Source organism: Amblyomma maculatum, chromosome 1 (assembly GCF_055883805.1).
Source record: "Amblyomma maculatum isolate TAMU_Amacu chromosome 1, ASM5588380v1, whole genome shotgun sequence".
Taxonomy (NCBI): domain Eukaryota; kingdom Metazoa; phylum Arthropoda; class Arachnida; order Ixodida; family Ixodidae; genus Amblyomma; species Amblyomma maculatum.
In genome coordinates this window covers 122,326,412-122,347,600 of record NC_139344.1, presented here as the reverse complement: position 1 = coordinate 122,347,600, position 21,189 = coordinate 122,326,412, and the positions used below count along the sequence as shown (strand labels likewise).

The 21,189-nt window shown below is 44.8% G+C and overlaps 1 protein-coding gene across 3 annotated transcripts in view; it reads left to right on the top strand.

Annotated features, from left to right (window-relative positions):
- The window catches only part of vimar (visceral mesodermal armadillo-repeats), a 72,250-nt gene extending 51,645 nt beyond the window's left edge, over positions 1–20,605 (top strand). The window contains exons 15-16 of one of the 3 annotated variants that reach the window (XM_084588933.1): positions 13,921–13,972; positions 15,696–20,605. In XM_084588933.1, coding sequence (XP_084445059.1) covers positions 13,921–13,972; positions 15,696–15,729 — 86 coding nt within the window. In that variant the 3' untranslated portion in view covers positions 15,730–20,605. Of the gene's footprint in view, positions 1–8,269; positions 14,510–15,695 lie in introns of those variants that run through there. The other 2 variants (XM_084588932.1, XM_084588934.1) reach the window with 2 other exon arrangements.
- The last annotated feature ends 584 nt before the right edge of the window (positions 20,606–21,189 follow it).

Sequence of the window (21,189 nt, the reverse complement as noted above, 5' to 3'; positions counted from 1 at the left end):
GCGCAACATCTTGGCACGCTGCCAAGAAATGAGCTGTGGATGCGGCGACCGGAACGGAGTGACGCGCGCCATCCACATACAAGCGAAAACGCTCGCGATTTCTGCCGCAGCGACACAGAAACCTTGTATTGAGCTGTCGCGGTGGCTCGAGCGGCAAGGGGGACGCAGTTCCAACAAGTTTGAAATTTTTCGCTCTGTCGCTGCCGCTCGTCGCTGAGATCGCTCAATCGCTTGCATGTGAGCGAGCTGGTCTTAACGCATATTTTTTTTTTAAATTCTCCGGTAAAAAAGTGAAGGGTGGGTTCATTATGTGAGTGGATTGATTACGCGACACATGCGGTATTGTTTTTTGGCATCGTAAGTGCCGTCACAAGCCAATTTCTGTATATCGAATTATTGATATATCTAACTATTTCGTGATCCCCTTCGAGTTCGATATATCCGGGTTCGACTGTACAAACAAAACACAAAGAAAGTGTTCAGCTAGAGCTGATTGGCATCAGTGACCAGTATGTCTAGACTGTCCCTAGTATGGCAGCCTCATCATTGTTTAGAATGCAAAGAACTAAGCACCTCGGCGGCGGCGATAGCAACAAAGGTGCTCGTTGGTTGTCGGACAAAGAATGCCCGTCACACTCGTCAACGCTCAGTTTAAAGGCTGCACAGAACAATCTAAATAACGTCGCAAACAGCTACCAGCACGGGCTGGAACATTGTGGAAAGACACCCGAGTGGCCAGAACCTTCGAGACAGATCTCGGTGCATCTTGCGCTACAACAAAACTGATAAAGGTGTGACTCGCGACATCGAGCATTAACAAGCAAAGATTACGGAACTGATACGCGGTCCAGAATCAGTATGCCGGCGGCTGTTAAAAAACAACAAATACTGTTTTGAAGGTTTCGCGGCATTACTCCCCCCTTAAAAAAACATCGGCTTGATGTTCCAAAACAAAGAAACTTAAACATAAACACTGCAAAGTTTAAACACCACAGATTCTTTAACGCGCATAATATGGCTTCAGTCGTACAACATGTACAATTTCTGGGCGTGCGCGTCGCCGTTGTGATGCTGACGTTCCGTCGGGAATGACTTCATAGTCCAGTGGTCCGACGCGGCGAAGGATTTTGTATGGCCCAAAGTATCGACGCAACAACTTTTCACTTAATCCGCGGCGGCGAATTGGTGTCCAAATCCACACTTAGTCTCCTGGATTGTACTCTGCGTGACGTCGTCGTAAATTGTATCGTCGGCTGTTGATGCGCTGTTGGTCTTTAATATGCAGCCGAGCGAGTCGTCGGGCTTCCTCTGCACGTTGCAGGTAGGCGGCGACGTCAAGGTTGTCTTCGCTGGTTACGTGCGGCAGCATTGCGTCGAGCGTCGTCGTGGGCTCCCTGCCGTACACAAGCTTAAACGGGGTCGCTCTGGTCGTCTCCTGGACTGCCGTGTTATACGCGAAGATCACGTACGGCAAGATGGCGTCCCAGGTCTTGTGTTCAGCGTCGACATACATAGCGATCATGTCCGCGATCGTTGTGTTCAGGCGCTCCGTAAGGCCATTAGTCTGGGGATGGTACGCAGTTGTTCGTCGATGGCTTCTCCTTGCGGCGCTTCCCATTTAAAAGGTACGTCAGCCTTTGTAAGCTGCGTCAATGGTTCGGCAATCCGCGAAATGTTTCTGAAAAATCATCGATAATAAGCGTACAGCCAAAGGAATCGGCGCACAGTTTTCTTGTCGGCAGGCGGTGGGAATTGTGCGATTGCTGCTGTTTTCTCCGGGTCTGGGCGAATACCGTCCTTGCTAACGATGTGACCTAGGAACCGGAGTTCCTCGTAGGCGAAGTGACACTTCTCTGCTTTTAGCGTTAGTCCCGATGACTTGATGGCTTCCAGCACTGTCTGTAGTCGTTTTAGGTGGTCTTCAAAGTTTGACGACAAGACAACAACGTCGTCCAAATCTACCAAACAAATTTGCCACTTCAAGCCTGCCAGGCCTGTGTCCATTACTCGTTGAAACGTGGCTGGTGCGGAGAAGAGGCCAAATGGCATCACCTTGAACTCTTAAAGGCCGTCCGGTGTGATGAATGCGGTTTTCTCGCGATCTCTTTCGTCGACCTCAATTTGCCAATATCCGCTCTTCAGGTCCATCGATGAGAAGTACCTTGCATTGCAGAGCTGGTCGAGAGTGTCGTCGATGCGGGGAAGCGGGTAGACATCCTTCTTCGTTATGCTATTCAAGCGGCAGAAACGAAGTGTGCTGTCTTTCTTCTTGACCAAAACGACTGGTGCCGCCCAGGGGCTGCTTGATGGCTGGATTACGTCATCACGCAGCATTTCCTCAACTTGATCGCGAATGGCCTGCCGTTCTCGCGGCGATACACGATAAGGGCTTTGGCGCAGAGGTCGGTCGTGCTCGTTTGTTATAATGCCGTGCTTGGCCAGTAGTGTTTGTCGTACCTTCGATGATGACGAGAAGCACTCCCTGTAGCTTCGAAGAAGACTGCGAATCTGGTTTTTCCTGCTGTGGGTCAATGCTGGGTTGATGTCAAATGTGGGCTGACGGAATTAGTCCGGTGCGTCTTCCAGTGGTTGGTCGTGGAGGGCGAATACGTCTTTGAGGTCCGCTAATTTGTCGAGAAAAGTGATAGTCGTGCCATTGTTGAGATGCCAGTATTCTTCAGTGAAGTTTGTTACCAGCACCTGAGCTTGTCCTCTCCGGAATTTCGCGATGCCTCTTGCGATGCCGATACCGCGTTCCAAGAGCAATTGGATATTTCCTTCGACGATGCCTCCAGCAGTTTCGATGTCTGTGCTACCTACGCTGACGGCGACACTTGATCGGGGCGGCACGGTGAATTGTTCGTCGAGCACGTTTAGAGCGACGTGTTGCATCGAAGTCGTTGTAGCAGGTATGGCATTGTCTGCCGAGAGCTTAATGAGCTTGGATCGGAGGTCGATGATAGCCCTATGTTCAATTAGGAAGTCCATGCCTAAAATCACGTCTCTGGAGCACTGCTGTAAGACCACAAAGTTGGTTAGGTAGGTACGCCCATTTACTGTTATTCTTGCAGTACATCGTCCCGATGGAGTAATCAGGTTGTCACCTGCGGTGCGAATCAGCGAGCCATCCCAAGCGGTTGTAACTTTCCTGAGATGGGAGGCTAACGGTCCACTGATGACTGAATAGTCAGCTCCGGTGTCTACAAGGGCAGTGACTCTGCGACCGTCGATATCAACTTCAAGGTCACTTGTTCGCGTCCTCGCATTGCACGTGGGCATTAGTGTCCGATCTCGGCTCCGTCGTTTCTTCAGGTCATGGCCGGGGCATACCGTTGTTACTTCGCTGGGCAGCGGTGTCTGCTTGCACTCTGGTCGTGTTGTCGTCGATGTCGTCATGTGGAGCGGCGATGAAATGGTTGCGTCGTCGTTAGTGGTCGTCGGCGGCGGAGGATCTTCGTCTTTTCGCCATTGAGCAACCTCACCTCCAAAGGTTGCTGCCTTTAGTTTCCCCTACGGGGGCTAGGAGACCGTCCTTGCATGTGACCGCGGCCCGGCGACGCAAATCGGGCATTGTACGGCGATGGGGAGCGTGACAGACGCCTTGGCGACGAGTGTTCTCCGCTGCGCAGGAAGTCGTTGATTTCCTGTGGTCGCTCGCCAGGACGGGGTCGTGAAGCGTCGACAGCGAAACCACGGAGGCCGATCCGCCTGTACGGGCAGTGACGGAGGATGTGTCCTGCCTCACCACAATGGAAACAGAGCGGTCGGTTGTTAGATGTCCTCCAGGCGTCGCATTTCCGGGGCTTGAAGATCGTTGGTAGACTTGGCGGGCGGGGGCCAAGGGGCGGCTTTCGGAAGCAGGATGATAGCGACGAGGGCTTGGGAGGTCGCGTCGGGGTGCAGGACGACATAATGCAGCTGCATAGTCCATCGCTGCTGATTCATGCTCTGGAGCCGTCGGAGTCGTCGCTTTAGGAACGCCCAGCGCCTGCTGAACTTCTTCACGGACGACGTCCGCGAGCGTCGCCACCTGGGGTTGTTGCGATGATGGTAGCATTCGGCGGAGCTCCTCTCGCACGATCTCCCGGATGAGGTCCCGAAGGTTCTCTCCGCTTGCAGATGCGTTGGGGTAGTGGGTTGAGCAGTCCGGCTGAAGTGGTCGCTCGTAGTGGCGCATCCGGGTGGCCAATGTCTTTTCGATAGTAGACGCCTCTGTTTCAAATTCCGCCACGGTTTTTGGCGGATTTCGGACAAGACTTGCAAAAAGCGATTCTTTGAAGCCTCGCATTAAAAATTTGACTCTCTCACCTTCGGTCATGTTAGGGTCGGCGCGGCGAAAGAGGCGCTTCATCTCCTCAACCTATGCCAGGACAGGCTCGTCAGTAAGTTGAAGTCTTGACTGAAGGAGGGCCTGGGCTCTTTCCTTTCAGACGATGCTTGAAAAGGCAGTCAAAAACGCTTCCTTGAAAATCTCCCAATCCTTCATAGCTGCCTCATGATTTTCGAACCAAACTCGGGCATGTCCTTGAAGAGCAAAGTAGACCTGCCTGAGTTTCACAGCGTCGTTCCAGCCGTTGAATTCTGCCACACGGTCGAAAAGGTCCATCGAGTCTCCAGCATCTTCATCCGGTCTTCCGTGGAAGCAGGGGGGCTCACGGGGTTGGACGAAAACAACCGGTGCTGTAGTAGGCTGGGCCATTGTCAGCGTCGATGCCTTCCGAGATCGAATGGGGTCAGGCAGCAGACCGTGTTCGGGTTGTAGGCCTTGAAGTCGGCTGCTGGCTCGGTGACCTATAGGCTGGTCTTCCAGGGCGACAGGAACGCGGCTTGGGTCTTCGCTTGAAGGATCAAAGGCAGCACCTCCACCAGATGTCACGTAGGGGTGACAAGGTTGACTACACAAATGAAGGATCGATGATTGCACTGAAGACACTCTTTATTGGGCTGACTTGCGCCCGCAAAAGAACTAAGCAACTCAGCGGCGGCGATAGCAACAAACGTGCTCGTCGGTCGTCGGACAAAGAATGCCCGTCACACTCGTCAACGCTCAGTTTAAAGGCTGCACAGAACAATCTAGATAACGTCGCAAACAGCTACCAGCACGGGCTGGAACATTGTGGAAAGACACCCGAGTGGCCGGAACCTTCGAGACAGATCTCGGTGCATCTTGCGCTACAACAAAACTGATAAAGGTGTGACTCGTGACATCGAGCATTAACAAACAAAGATTACGGAACTGATACGCGGTCCAGAATCAGAGTGATAAGCCTGTATGCCGGCGGCTGTTAAAAAACAACAAATACTGTTTTGAAGGTTTCGCGGCAATATAACGAGCCTCAATAAAACTGAGTTCGCGATGCAACAAACATCTCCGTTTCAGTTTCTTGCTTTTTTCGAAATACAGGCGAACCCGGTTATATCGAACCCAGATATATCGAATTTTGGTTATATCGAACTCACGGAATGTCCCCTTGAAAATCCCATGTAAAAAAAGTATAGGAAAGCCGCGTCATATATCGAACTCAATTTCACCGGTCATTCGATATATTGAACTCTGCACCATGCACTGGAAAGTGTGCCTTCCCCAAAGACGATTGCATCATGATCCCTTGGCCGTTTGCCGCGTGACGTTTTCAAGCCATGTACGGAAGGAATCAGAGGGGACAGTTCGGTGACGGCTGGTCTGGGCAGCGCTATACCCATTCCCCAAAGGCATTTTCAGTTATCGTTTCCCGCGCGCCAGCACATGACATTTGCAAGCCATGTGCGTGGGTGTGCCCATTCTTTTGCCGAGCTATCTCTCTTTTTCAGCACGTGCTACGCATGCGCCAAGCCAGCTCAGCCCCATTTTCAGACACGTCAGATGCTTCTCCAGCGTGTGTTGCGAACCCTCTGCGTGCGGCAGCTGTGGCTATGGCGCCTGGGGACGTTAAGAAGCGGTAGATCTCTCTTTCTCTGTCTGTATTTTTTTTTTTTCGAAAGTTATTTATTCTTATTGTGCTGTATGCGCAGCGTAGTATGGGGCGGCTGCGAACGTTAAGAAGCACCAGGTGTGTTTTTTTTTTCCCCAGGAGTCGTTTATCCTTGCATGTATGAATCAACGAAAGCACGCTGTCAGCTGCTGGGATCATAATGCCTGCTGCAAGCGCAGCGTGATAAATCGAACCTGGCTTGTGCAATCAAGCCATCACGGGCACTCTGCCAAGTTCACTCCCTGCTACTACAGGAGCTATCAAAAGATAAACATGCTACTACAGCATTTTGGCATGCTGCCAAGAAAGGAGCTGTGATGAGAGGACTGAAATAGAGTGAGGTGCGCCATCGACATGCAAGCAAAAACGCTTGCGATTTCTGCGATTTCTGCGCGGCGATACAGAAACCTTGTTTTGGGCGAGCTGCCGTGGTGGCGCAGTTCCAACAAGTTTGAAATCTTTCACTCTGTGGCTGCCGCTTGTCGCTGAGATTTTATCGCTTGCATGTAAGCGAGCTGGCCTTAACGCTTTTTTTTTTTTTCAAATTCTCGAGTGCACAAATGGAGGGTGGGTTCATTATGCGAGTGGGTTAATTACGCGACAAATATGGTATCTTTTTTTCGCATCGTAAGTTCCGTCACAAGCAGATTTCTGTATATCGAATTATCAATATATCGAACTATTTCGCGATCCCCTTCGAGTTCGATATATCCGGGTTCAACTGTACATGTATTTTTTCTCTCAATTTAACGAAGTAGTTGCATGCAGAAGTTTCAATACAACAAAGTTTTTGATTGTTACAGAAAATGACACTAACGTCTCATTTTATCGTGGAAAAAGGGGACTGGAATTGTTTTTGATGTTGTCCATGCAAGATTGACCTGGGAAGTCATGTGGGCAGCTGAGAATTGTTCTTTTCTCAAAAACTAGTCATTAGGATTGGAAAGGGCCTGGCAGAGAATAGTTTCCTGAGGAGCAGCTCTTTGCACTTTGCAGATGAGTTTGTTACCTTCTTATGTCTGCCCTAAAGATCTTGTATTCAAATTAGGTGTTCGCCAGTTGCAAAATTTTAACCTAGGCCTTTCGAATTTGAAGTAAGCCTGAACCATCTTGATGTGTACTTACACAAGCTCATTTGTCATAGGCTGTGTTTGCATCCTAGGGTCAAGGGCAGTGTTGAGTTAGCGGGGACATTTATAGGCAGGCTATAATAGTAGGCTGACTAGCCTGTGTAAGAGTGAGCATTGTTACTCGCTACCATCACACACTGCAAATATGAATGCAATGGTATAGCAGTGCAGGTGGAGTGCATTTTCTGGGGGAAAACACACTGCACATGTCCCCGAAGGCACACTGTACAGTAAGGGATAAAAGTTTGCAGGACGCGAGTTCATGCGTCCTGCAAACTTTTATCCCTTACTGTACAGTGTGCAGGACGCGAGTTCAAGTATTATTTCTATGCGGGAGGAAGGGCTAGTATGGAGAATGAAGTGTGTTGAATCACTAAGGACCATGCGCGCCCCATTCAGAGGAAAAATATCAGAAGACAAACTAGCAAGGCAACGAAGAAATAAATGTTTTTCCACAAATCCACGCCCCGAAAAATTTTGACCCTGAATATACATCATGGCCATTTGTGGCAAGATGCCAGCCAACCACAAAATAATATTCCTTCAGGGTCATGCCAATCTTGCTGCTTTATAAGGTTCTGCTGCCTAAAGGACATAAAAGTACAACTCATTATTGTATTCAGCAACCAGTTGAAATTGTCGAAAGAATATTCTGTCATTTTTTTGGTTATATTTCTCAATGTGTCCTTCATTAGTTGGCCCGCAGCAGGGACCTTGTGATGTGGGCATCCACCTCGCATGTGGCAAATGTGGGGTTCGATCCCTAGAGGTGTCTAACAGTACCCATCAATGATACAGTGGGTAGAAACTTTCCCCTGGCCTGGTGGTCAGTTTATTGGGGTGAATTGCTTGGCGAACCGATCTTTGACCCCCCCCCTACCTTGTTTAAAAGAAAAAATGCCTTATTCCGTGGTGCTCTTTGGCCAAAGGTGCCCTTGTGCCATAAAATATCATCATCATCATCTTCTTCTTTATATCTTGTTTATTGCTCCATTTTAAGGATGGCTGTACTCTCTGGCGCATACAGATTTCGCTCAGCACGGGCCCGTGATTTCCTTTATGGAAAGGTTAACCTTATTAGTGTCTTTGAATTTACGAGGCTGTGTCTTCATTGTGTTTCACTCACGGAATAATGGCATGTGCAAGTGTAAAAATTCTTTTTTTCAGAAACTTGACATTTTAGCTGTGTTGTGCAGATTCCTTCAGGCCACTTCTACAGGCAGAAGGCTATTCAGCGGTCCTCACTGAGTTGAAGGACCACAGCAACCAGGCCATCTCAAAAGCCGCAGCGCAGGCTCTGCAGGTTCTTGAGAAAAAGCCGTGAGCAAGCGGGCTTCTTAATGTTGGGGTGCCACACTGGCGCAAATGGTTTGCTTGGCATTTCTCTCAGTCGCATGTGCTACGAGTGCTTCTCAGGCTTTGTGTATACATCTCTGGCAATGGTGGATAGTGTGAAGTGCGAGCCTTTTTTTTTTTTTGTCAAATGGGCAGCGTTAAGTCATATTGTGAAGCTGCTGTAGGGTAGCGACTCTCCTCACTTCATGGCATGACCACTGCACAGACCTTTGCTGAGGGGCAGGTGGCTCTGATGAGCATCATTTTATACTTTTTGAAAGCCAGTCTCTGCATGATGTGTGTTCTACCAACTGCTCGTTAGTTACCACAAAGAAACTTTTTTTTTTCTTTGTGGCAGGGAGGGGGCATATTGTGCATTGAGAAACCCCTCTGAGAGTTTTTTAGTGGTTGCCATAACCACATATTGTTGATGCTATGTGAAAGCTACTTGTTGAAGAAATCTTGTTGAAGCTGAGTTTTAGATGGTATATTGAAGGATCATTTTACAACATTGGGCTTTTGCCACTATACAGGCTATTTACTTTGTACTGCTCTGCTTTTAGCTAGAACTTGAGTTTTACCACTTTTTTCTTGCATGCAGCTGCAGCTCAGAGCTGTGGGTCTTGTCTTTTTCTTCATTTTTCCTTGCGACTAGTCTAGTTTTGTGTAATATACTAAATACTTTGTCTGATGCTATACTTTTCTTGGTTGGATCCGAGGTGCAATCAGGCCCAGCTCAGAAATTGTATCAACCTTCTTCTTGCTTTCTCAGATTAAGGTGCTGATTAAGGTACGTGGTTTTGTATTCGTACACGTGAATTCTTGTGAGGGAGAGGCGCTGAAAAAAAAAAGATATATATTCTGTACAATGTCGTGCCATTTCTTGAGCACTTTTTCATTTATTTTATCATATCATATCTGCATAATCAGTTCGCGTGATTTATTTTCTGGGGTACAGAATTGACCACGGTACTTGGAACTAAGCAGTGTGATGTGTTTTACAAACTGTTGGCAGTTGGCATCAGACTCTTAGATTTTTAGGTTATCTTGGTAATATAAAGTCTTGAACAAGGTATAATAGTATAGGGCAATTATAAGTTGTTGAATGGAAGTTTTCTGACAAAGTGCACTTTTCTCTGAGCGAACTTCTGTTATTTATTGTTAACGAGCACAGCTCACATCAAAGCTGCAGTGGGCGATGCTTTCACAAATGCGACCGCCAGTCGCAAGAGGTCTAATTTTGTTCTAACTCAATTAAAATTGGGTACAGTTGGATATCTGCTTCGCCTTTAACAGCGAAGCTAGGGCACACGAAGGCCGCCTCAAGCCTTTGTTCAGCTAGGCTGGCTTCACTGCACTGCAACCAGTGCACCTAACGCCAGCCTCCTCCCGTAACAGCAGTGTCATGTTCAAAACATGCTTGCCAAACCTAAGGCCACTTTCAAGTAGACTTGTCGTTCACCTTGTCACGCGGTGCTAAGAACGATCAGCCAACCCATGTGCGCAAAGTTTTCGTGGGAGCACCATTAGGAGGTGGGCATGACATACTGTTTGATATATTGAATGTTCTGTTAGCGGGAGTTCAGTAAACGCGAATAACGCTGCTGTACTTTTGCATGGGATTTCTGAAGGGATATTTGAGCAGTTTGATCTCAATATAATTCCATATACCTGGATTCGTTATGTATTTGTTTGACTGTTAGTTTATTTGCAAAACCTCATAAGTCAGCTTTTCTGCATAACAAAAGCCCTTTTTCATGGCAGTACAGCCCATCTTAAAAGTAGAAGTTGAGTGCAGCTTTCAAAACTACTCAACAAAGCTATGTTTCACTTTTCCTTTGTGGTTGCAATGGGGGGAGAGAGTATTTCACTTGAAAAGCAGCGGCTCAATCCCTTTATTGTTGCAGAAATACAAAGTCAGGGTGTCTAGCAACCGGGAAAACGGAATTGTCAGGGAAATTTTATGCACTGGGGAAAATCAAATGTCAGGGAAATCATCAAAAATTTTGCCAAGTCAGGGAAATTGACACGATCTAGTCTGCAGTGAATTTTCATTTTAAGATGGCGCACAGCAAGTATGGTATCCATACAGATTTTTTTTGTGTGTGTGCTGAGCGCACAGCCACGGCCGCTCCGCAAGGCGAGAAGTGAGGCCCGAGCGCTTCGACGGCAACCCTTGGCTAAGCTGCCACAATAGAAGAACCAATACGCACGTGAATTGGGTACTCAATAAAATATACTGAAGTGCTACGTGAGAGTAGTACACGACAAAAAGCAGGAATAACCGCGCCGGCAGTGGCCAGCGCGAAAGCGATAGGCGAATTGTGCTGGCAAGAGCACGCGTGCAGCACAGGGCTAGGTAGGGTGCCCAGTTTCAAGCACAGTATTTTGAACCCTGAAAAGGTTTTTTGAGGAAACTAGCGGTCCGGAGCCAAGGAGGCCCGAACCCTACTGTGACCACATTTGTGTGGTCCTGAAAAGGTCCGCTGTGACACACCAGCGGTTGACCGCTCACGTCCTCGCGATCGCGCAGCAGGTTCCGCACTTCGTGTGCACGATAAAATTGCTTAACACTTTCATGTCCACAACCACTAACTTGGTACTGGCGTCGCATTCCTCGCTGACGGTGAGGTGAAACTTGCATTGAGTCACTGACTTCCCTGACAACGGATTTTGCGCCGACCACTCAACACAGTGCGCCGGCTCCGCCGTAGAGTAGTCAACTCGAAGTGTACCGTGATCCGGCATGCTATTCGCGCTATGATTTCAAGGCACGGTGTCATTGGGCAGCGTGGTTGATGCTCCCTGCACACTAACAAGTCTGGCATCGGCTGTAACGCAGATCCCGACGACACGCTTGTGGCCGGCGTCTTCTGGTTTCTGTTCCACGCTCGTTGCGTGCATGGTTACAATCTACTGTGTTCCGGCGTCTCGATTGCTTGGAAAAACTCTGCACAAAGCGGTGCATCAAGAAACACGAGCGCAAACGCAGACTCGCACGAAGTGGCAGTGACGGCGACAAACGTAAAAAAGAAATAATGTGCCGATCATGCCAGCCAATGGGAGATTAATACTCCTGTTGAGCGCACAAGTTAAGTGCACTTACGGGAAGTGCACTTCCGGTACTTCCAAGTGCTTCGAGTCACACTTTGGCATACACGATGCTAAATTGGAAAACAGAGTGCACTCGCAGTAAAAAAAATTGGCGACGGACAAACAGCTCATTTTTTTTTAACATATACATTAAAAGGAAAAAAAAATATTCAAAAATTGATTGTTGTGCATTGAATTTGAATACAAACAAACATAGCCTATTTTTTGCCAACGTAAACGAAAATTATAACAGAGTATTAGGTGCATTTCAAAAACAGGTCAAGTCAAGACCGGCCGAGACGGCTACCTAGCCACCTAGCCTACGCAGACCAACATGGCGACATGCAACTACTCAGCGTCTGACGATGATCTGACGCCACTAGAACCAAATAATTTTATAAAATGCTGTTAAATAGTTAAAATGAACTTCTGCGTCCATTTTTGATGCATTACATTTTGTACCAATGAAATTGCTGGCGACAAGGCTACGCACTCGGCCAGAAAGTGCGTTCCCCACAATGTACTTCAATCAAAGTGTACTCTTCTGCGAGTGCACTCCACTTGCGACGTTTAGATTGGGCAAAGTATATTTATAGCGAGTGACACTCCTCGTAAGTGCTCTTAACTTGCGCGCTTGACAGGGGTATAAGCTGCATGAGAGCTAATCAGGGACAATAAACGTCCTTCGGAAAACTGGCGCGCGCAGCCAGTCCACTTGAGCGAAGCCATTTTGAGATGGTGCAAATTCCGCACAAAGAAAACAGTTTCAAACCAAGCCTAAGATGACAGTGATCGGCTGGCTGCAACGACCTCGGCACGCGCGGGAATTTCGAACAAATTTCCTCTTTTCGGGAGCACTTTGTAGTGGCTGTGACGTTTTGAAAGCCGATTTCATCGTATTTCCTGGCCAAATTCAGTGTTAATATTGTGAGTGCAGGTGCTCAAAAGGATAAATGTTCCAAAAATGAGTTTTTCTCGGAATAGATTTTTTACCATTTTCGATCGTTCCAAGACTCGTGTCTCCCTTTAATTAACTTTACGGCTGTTATATTTAAGAATTTTCGCTACTGCAAATCTTCATCTAATTTTATTTTCCAGGTGACTGCACATTTATCAGCAATCTGAAAGTTTGCAACCTAGACGCAGTTTCCTTTAATGGCCACTGGCGCCACCACTCTTATGCACCTAGGGTGCCTCGATGCGAGGCATCCTATATACACCCGAATTTTGACCAATCAAAATCGCTGTTTTTTGATACATGGGGCCTATAGGAAGTTTCGCAACTGGTAGTATCAAAGAGCTCTTCTGAGGCTGGAATCAGTGTGCTTTTAATTTTCAGTAAACTTTTGACGTTTTTAATGGTCATTAACACTAATAACAGCTTTTCACTATTGTAAAATGCTGAATATGATTAGTAAATAGCTTTTTGTTGGGAATTATTAGTCTATGCTCATTATCATCAGCAGCTACATTTTTTAGCTTCTTCACTCGTCAGGGATTTTGAACTGAAATAATCAGGGAAAACCTGGAAAAGTCAGGGATTTTGAAAATAGGGGTTTGCTAGACACTCTGAAGGTAGAAGCAAGCAGAAAAGGTCTGTATGCATCTGGTGCTGCTCCCGATTTCTGCTCCCCAAGCAGTTTTGGGCACCATGGTGAAAGGGTTTTCACCGTACAGAAATGCTGACTTCTGGAGTTTTGCAAAGGGACCATACTGCTTGACCCAGTCTAAAAAGTGTGGTTAAATCAAAGAGGCCTTTTTGATGATGCCTATTTGCATCAGCTGTGCATACTTTTTAATGATTTGAAGAGCTTTCTGTTTGTAAATTTTAAAGAAAAATATGTTGGTGTTCTGGTTTGTAATCTAATGCTACTTACATTATGGCAATTAAGTTTGCATAGAAGTTTGTTATAGTTTGAACTATTTTCTCTATGTTCAGAGCAAAAAGTGCTTTCGTGCATCAGACAGCTTTAATAAGGTGTTATTTATGACCAAGTGCAGCAAGTTATTTTTTGCTGCATTGGCCTTGCCATGTAGTCAGAAGAGTTGCCCTAGAGAAGAGTTGTTCTCATAGGGATGTTTTCCTCGGGTAATTTATTTCTGACTGAAGTTTTCGGTGTATTCTTTTGTAGTCGTTTTACATTTTATACTTATACTTCTTTTTCTATAAGTTTTGTACGAGGACTTTTACTGACCATAGCGCCTGTTGAAGATGAGATGCACAATTTAAGCAGGCAAGGAGGAATTAAGCTTTTTTGTTGCCACTGCTCATGTGCGGTTTCATGAAGAGTAATTTCAGGAGTGTTTTTATGTGGTTTGCTGAAGGGGTCAATAACGTGTCAGGCATTTTTGCCTCCTTGTCACCAACCTCTGTTGAATGTTTTGTTCAGCATTGGGGTGTTCCATTTTGAGTACCAAGTGGACAGCTTTCTTTCTCAACACGTGAGTATCACTTTCAGCTACTGCTCTCTGTTGTTTTTAGAGTCGAAATGAACGGTGCCACAAAAAGACACAACTGTTTCATAGCATTTAAATTTTTTTTGTTGAACCAGAAGATGGAGAACTGATGTAATTTGGAAGTTCTGTCAAGTTTTCAAGCCGCCCATTTACATAGCAAGATATTAATTTTTGTTAGTACCTGTAATGTAAGTGCTGATGCAGCATTTCAGACTACTATACATATTTAAGTGGAATCGTATGCTTCCAGCCCACTTGTGTCTCCAGTAGCTGTAAAAACAGGTTATACAATTAATAACCAGCTCAGAACCACAGCATGTGTGTAAAAATTCCCTTTTTTTTTTGCCAACCTCGTGTCATCATATTAGCTTTGATCACAGTGTGCTTTTGTTTACAACATGTCTTTTTGTGTGCACATTTAGATGCATAGTAAAAGATCATGCAATATTGTTGCTTAATTTTAGTTCGATATGACTTCGATGTATTTACTTTCAGTTTTGAATATATGGTTCTATATTTGTGTGTGTGTGTGTATTTTTTTGTGAATGTGCCTTTGTTTGTAAAGAAGTAACTCACACTTTTCAAGAAGCAGTGCTAATGTGGTTTGCACAGTAGAAACTTTCAAGCTTGACTGCACAAACTTCCAATAAACATTGTGCACTGTTGTACTATGCGTACAGTAACTCTAATGCAGCACACTGCTCACCCGCTTATGCACAAAGTGCTTGCTAAATAATCAGCTATTTACATAAGCAGTTTAAATGTGCACTGCCACAGCAACAGACCCAACACACCCAGTTCCTATAGTGACACAAGGTTGACTGGCCAAGCTGCGTCAGTGTACTTGGAACGTTGCAGCATGAGCGTCACATACTAACGCCATTATGTGGCTTACCTATCAGCTAACACCTCCTTTATATGGCCCACTCACCGTAGTACCACTGTATTATTTCCCACAAGTTATCATATCTCTCAGTGCCTCTGCAACTAGAGGGGAGAGAGTAAAAGACAGCATGATGCTAAGTTTTAAAAAACTCAACTGTACATTTTTTTTAATTTTTGAGTGCCAAAACACCAATTACCAATGCAGATGAAAGGTTGCGTTGGTTTAGTTTTTATCATTATTAGCAGGGGTTCTGTAGGGGAGGGAGGAAGACCTCCAGCATGAATCATGCCTTTGGCAGTTTTTGGTGTGTTTTGGGGATAAGTATGAAAGCCCTTTTCTCCTTCCTCTTTTGCAGTGCTGTTGGTGTTGGCATTTGAATTGGTCAGTGTGCTAATTCTGCCTTGCTTAAGCATGCAGGATTTGCAGTCGTTCTTATTATTTTTTTCCTTTAGCATCACTGTAAGAGAGCTGTTTTGAGTGTTGCTCATATTAAGACAGAGGGAAAGCATACACTAGCAATAGTAAGGTGAAGTTTGGTCACATTCCAAATGTCTTGTTCATTCAGTGCAGGTGTACCCTTCCCACTAATCACTGCAGCGCTCTTAGTCGCTCATGTGTGTTGTGCTTGTTGTTACATGGTAGTCTTTGTGTAGAAATGCTTAAAGGTTTCTGCCAGTCTGGTCTTTGTATGGGATCAGTATGCATCTTCAGGCATGGTAGTTCCAGTGGCTGGTGTGGCTACCCTATGCATTAGTGGCATAATCTGCACTGCTAGTCCATAGAAGGCACTCCTTTATTTGCCACCTTATGATTCTTGTGCAGGCACTGTTTCTGTGTGCCTGCGCAGCAGTTTTGATTCCATTTCACAAGCAAGGCAGCAGGGCCACATCTCAACCAGTTATCATTAGGGGACTGTTTAAGGCTTTTCGTACTGCTGATCACAGCCATAATTCAGAGAAGCCTTTACCAAAAGTGCTAGCTCGAACTTCATTGTAGAACTTAGTAGATTTATTATGATGTGGTATACCTGTGCGTAAGAAATGCTGTCTGCATGAACGGAAAAAAAATTTAAGTGCACATTTATAAAAGGGTTCATAGTTGTGTTCACAGTTGGCATAGTCTGTCATTGAAAATATAAGTCCAGTATCTAAGAGCGCGGATATATGAAATTTACAAGCATAGTGGATCTTTCATTTTGTTGTAGCATTTTTGGTGCTTATACTTTTGTGTTTTCACTATGTTACATGGCAGGGAATTATTTATAAGCAATAGTGTCTGGTTATGTGGGATTCTTGAGTGGTAGCATGCTTTCATTTCAAAATTAAAAACTGATCATGCATGCAGCTGGTTGCAAAGAACTGGCTAAGAAAATTCCATTTCTTAGAGCACAGACTACACGGGGGATTTATTTTTACATGGTAGAAGGAGCAGAATATTTGCAGTAAAGGTCGCATGATCAACAGCCTCAGTATCATTGGTTTGTTATACCCACAGCCTTAATGCTTTCCCAGCTTGCAATGAGTCTCTGTACAGAGTTGTCCTTGCTCTTACTGTATTTGTCAATAGGAAATGCTTTACTTATTACATGCAAAAGAAAAAAAAAAGGTTACATGCATTGAAAGTAAGCAGATATATAGTATGTGGATGCGCAGACCATCTATTTTTGTGACTTCCAAAGTGTAGGACAACTTGATCACTTTTGGAATTTATCTGCCACACCAGCTGAGGCGCAGGAGTGTACTCAATTTATTTTTCACAGTACTGTATTTTTAAAATGGTGCAAGTGGCCTTGTGGCTGAGGTCGATACGTACTACCATTTGCATGTTGGAAGTTTTGTGTGCTACTTGTTTACTTGCATTGTTTGCCGCTATTGTGTTGTAGTGAAGCCCAAAAGGGCACTTTTCTGCATGACTGGTTTTGACTGGTTCCCTAGTGCTGTTTCTTCTCAATGCACATGTGCAAGATTAATGTCTGTTTTATTTTAACAAAACATCTCTGCAATATGACCTTGCACAGCATTGTATTTTTAATGTATATTCAGTGTGCACTTGATAGTATAATTACTGAACCGTTGTGGTGATGCCCAGTATTTATTGTGGGCATGTCCCTGACCTTGCACAATCCTCTTTCACATAACTCAGCTTTTGTGTGAACCGGTATAACAACCCCAGTGCCATTGGTGGCTTCTTGAAGTCAGGTTCTCTAGATGGTTTCTAGGAGGAAAGCACTGTCAAGAAATGGCATTTGACAAGCTTGTCACAGACACATGGACTTGCCCATGAGTATAATTTCTGCGCATTTGCGGCACTCAGTAGCATGCAGTTCTAAACTGAAGATATTCTGAAGCTATTGAATGCATTCTAGCTGTCATAGGTTGTGAAATTTGAACTTGAAACTTTGGTGTTCAGCTGTAGCTAGCTTTTGCCCTAGGAAGCAAGAATATTGCTTGTACAAATTTGCAGATCTCGGTACCCTTTTTCCTGTTGTGAGTGCCAGAGATGCCCTTCACTTGGGCTGCCATTTGTGTGCAGGAAATCACTTTAAACATGTGTGATGTCAAAATATTATCTGATGGATCCCTCATGGTTTCTCTGTAATTGTTTTATGGAGAGGATTTTATTTTTTTTGCACTTAGTCGAGAATACCATTGACCTACATTTGCTGCCTGGCACCATGGGCATGCTAGGGTGGGCGGTGGGGACAAATTGCTTATTTGAAGCTTTGACCAGTTCTTCTCTTTTTTTCCATTTCTCACCCTCGCAACACCTCACTGGCTGTTTTATTAGGCTGTTGAGTATGGGTTTGCAGGTTCAATACCAGCTGCAGGAGCTGCATTTCAAGGGCCCACAGATCCAGTCCTGCTAGTTAAATTTCGTTACAAGAGACACTGTTACAAGAGACACTCAGTTATAAGAGACATTTGAAAATGGTTTGGTTGGTTTTCCTATGTCTGCCATGTTAACAACATTGCATACAAAAGACATGGTTGACACTTGGTTACTAAAGGCAACTTTTTCAGGTCCCTAGAGTAAATTCTTCACTATTTAGAACAGACACAACCCAGGTGTGTTCATGCCATTGAACTGACACATACCAACTCGTACATGATGCACTTCAGATTCCCTTAACTAAATTCTGTTCTATATCAGCATCCTTTTTGTTGCAATATGTCAGGAACTGAGAAGGAGCGCTTCCCCATGATTGGAAAATGAAAAAACCCCATTGTTTCAGCCACTGGCAATGCATTACTGTCGCCTACAAAGGAAATCAAAATGCATGAATGATGTCCAGCATTTTTAACTCCTTGCTGTTAAAATTTGATCACAAGATGAAAGCTCAGAATCCTGATGTCTTTCTCTTTGTGGACAATGCTTCTTGCAGCACCGAAGCTATCTTTTCCCTCCAAAATTCACACCCCACCTTGAACCAATAGACAAAGGCATTATGCACTCTGTCAAGTTGCTGTACAAAACAAAGTTGGTAGAACGCCTATTGGCTCGACAGGCAGCAAGACTGTACAATATAATATAGTAATTGATGCTAAGTTTGCTGTTCAGGTGATTTCAGGTGTCTGGAATGGCCTGAGAAGCCAAGCTGTGAAAAACTGTTTCAGACAAGCAGGCTTTAAATGTGACATGATGTAAGAGGACCCACATGTGGATACTGTGGAAAGCTTCCTACTGCAGAGGTAGCAGATATCTTGAGGAATTCGTATCTGCAGATGTGGATCTTGTGTGCTCCCGAAGAGCTTGCAGACTGTGCAATTCTCGCGTAAGTAAATGGCACATGTACCATAGAGGATGACCACGAGGACGTTTCAGAGGAAAAGTGTCAGCATCTGAGGTGACGAGCATGTAAGAGTGCTTCAAAGGTATTAGAGAAACAGAAAGGCTTGCAATGGTGAAGTGCTTTACCTCTAGAATTTGGAAAGGAATACACTCTGCACTCACAAAAATGCATACTAGTATAATTTCTTTAGTCACAACTACTTAACAGTTCTTAATTAAAGCTGGTAATTAGTGTACTTAGGCTTTCCTGAACAATTTCCTGTTAATGCGTGTGAATGCATTTATATGCTGATATGCAGTAAATTAGATCTTTGGTTACAAGAGATCTTTTTTGAGTCCCTTGAGTGTCTCTTGTAACGAGGTTTTACTGTATATTCTTATTGACCCTCACATGCAAACCTGCCCCCCCCCCCTTTAAGCTTGAGGTTTTCAGAAGGCCATTGCCCCCAACCTCCCACTTACGCATGCCCATGCCTAATATCTTTCTGTATACACTCTGTATGCAGGGATCATACGTCCCAGCCATGAAAAAAAAAGGCACAACTTCGCAGGTCTTTGATACTGAATTCAGCTTTCATTCTTTTTGTCGGTGTACTTTATCAGATGTGGTAGCTGCTGTTTGCATCAGTTCTGTTATCAGCTGTAGGGGATCATACCTGGTTGGCCTGGAGTGTTTACTTCTGTGACTGTGATGCTTGCAAATCGAAAGATGCCTAATAGCATGTTAAAATTGATACAGTATTCTTTCTGAGAACACATTTTAGCATTGTGGCATATTAGTGTTATAGTCCACTGTTTTCTCTGACATCAGTCTTTGAGTGCCATTGGGATGTTAGCTTGCTTCAACTAGCTTTGTATTGTGGTATAATCGTAAAATAATTGTTGTAGTTGGGATTGTATTTTGCTTGTGGCTGGCAGGCTTACCACTATTTGCAATGCACGGATCTTTATAGAACAAAGTACTGTAGAAGGTATCACCTATTGTTTGTAATTAGACCTCTTTGGCTTTACTAGTCAACTGGGATTAGGCTACATGTGCACTGTTACTTCCCCAGTGACTGCTGCATCATTCCTGTACATAATGGATAGCAGTTATGAAGGCATGCATCAACATTATGACAGTTGAAGTTTTTCATTCAAGTGATTAACTTGTGCTAGTAATACAAAATAACAAAAAGAAGGTGTGTGTTCTGGGTTCTGGTTAGCTTTGTAGTATTGTTTCTAAGAAAAAAAAATTGTTTCAATTGCACAGGACAAAAGAAACTTTAACACCATATTATGGCCTTTGCTTCAGATATGTGAGTCTGGTGCAGTATTGTTTGGTTGAGTACAGATACATTTAGCTAATGAAAATATAGGCAGTATTGCATTGCATTTGGTGTTAGCTGCCTACAGCATATGCAGTCTTAGCAGCCAGAAGTGCTGTGTGCATAAGAGGAATGCCTAACAAGTTCTGTTTACCTCCAGTTTCTTTAATAAAGTAGCCTATCGAACTTCAGGTAAAGCCAAGGCTAAAGCTGTCAAGTAGAGTAGGAATTTTGGCCTAGCCTTCTTGACCACACAGAAGAGTCTGAGTAATCACATTTTCAGCCTAGTTTGGATTGGTGGCAGTCTGGAAGCACTTTTTATTTTTAAGGAATCCATCACTTCAAAAATAGTGTTTTTTTTTTCGTTAAATGTTATTAAGCATGCATCTACATGGATTTCACTCAGATTAATGGAAGCAGCAGCACTGAGTTTGAAACTGGGCTGGATCTGTATTTCACAGAACTCACGATCTTGCTTTATATATTTTTCAATCCACTGTATCAGTTGCGGCATGCTACAAAACAAACCAGCTTGCTGGGGACCAAGAGAAACATGTAAGCCCTCTGAGCAGTCAATGGCACACTGCTGACCTATTAAACTATTTCCTGACCCAGATGTCTGGTCTGACCTTTACTTAATACACTACAGCAATTACTAACACTGATAAGGCAGATTATGTACTCAAGATATGTATCATCTATATGTGTGTGCATCTGCATGCTATGCATAAATGAAAATTAGATTTGTATTGGCCTGAGCAGGTAGAATTATTCCAGTATTTATTGCTCCGTTTTGCAGTAAGAATCATGTTCTGCATTCCAGTCTGTTTCTCAGTGTTATTTAGGAAAAAGGAGGGGGAGGTATAAAATGCCCACTAAAGTTTTCAGAACGAGGAAAACAACAAAAGCATGTATTTCTCTGCTCTCTAAAGGCTCCACAAGGCATTGAGGGATGGATTATATAGATCATACTGTATGGAAGCGCTCGCCACTTCGTTGAGGTCGGGGCTGTATACTTAGATTTCTGAGAAATTAATTTTTGCTCTAATTTTTGCATTCCATAAATTTTTATGACCACCTGTACTCCTAGGTAGGGTGTCTAGAAGGGGAGGTGTGAAAACCGGACAGGAAAAGCTGGTCCCTTCCGCGTGATTGCTGCGCGGCGGCGCTGTTGTCAGCGGCGCCGTCAGCTCGCGCGGGGCGTCTGCTTGCGCGAGCAA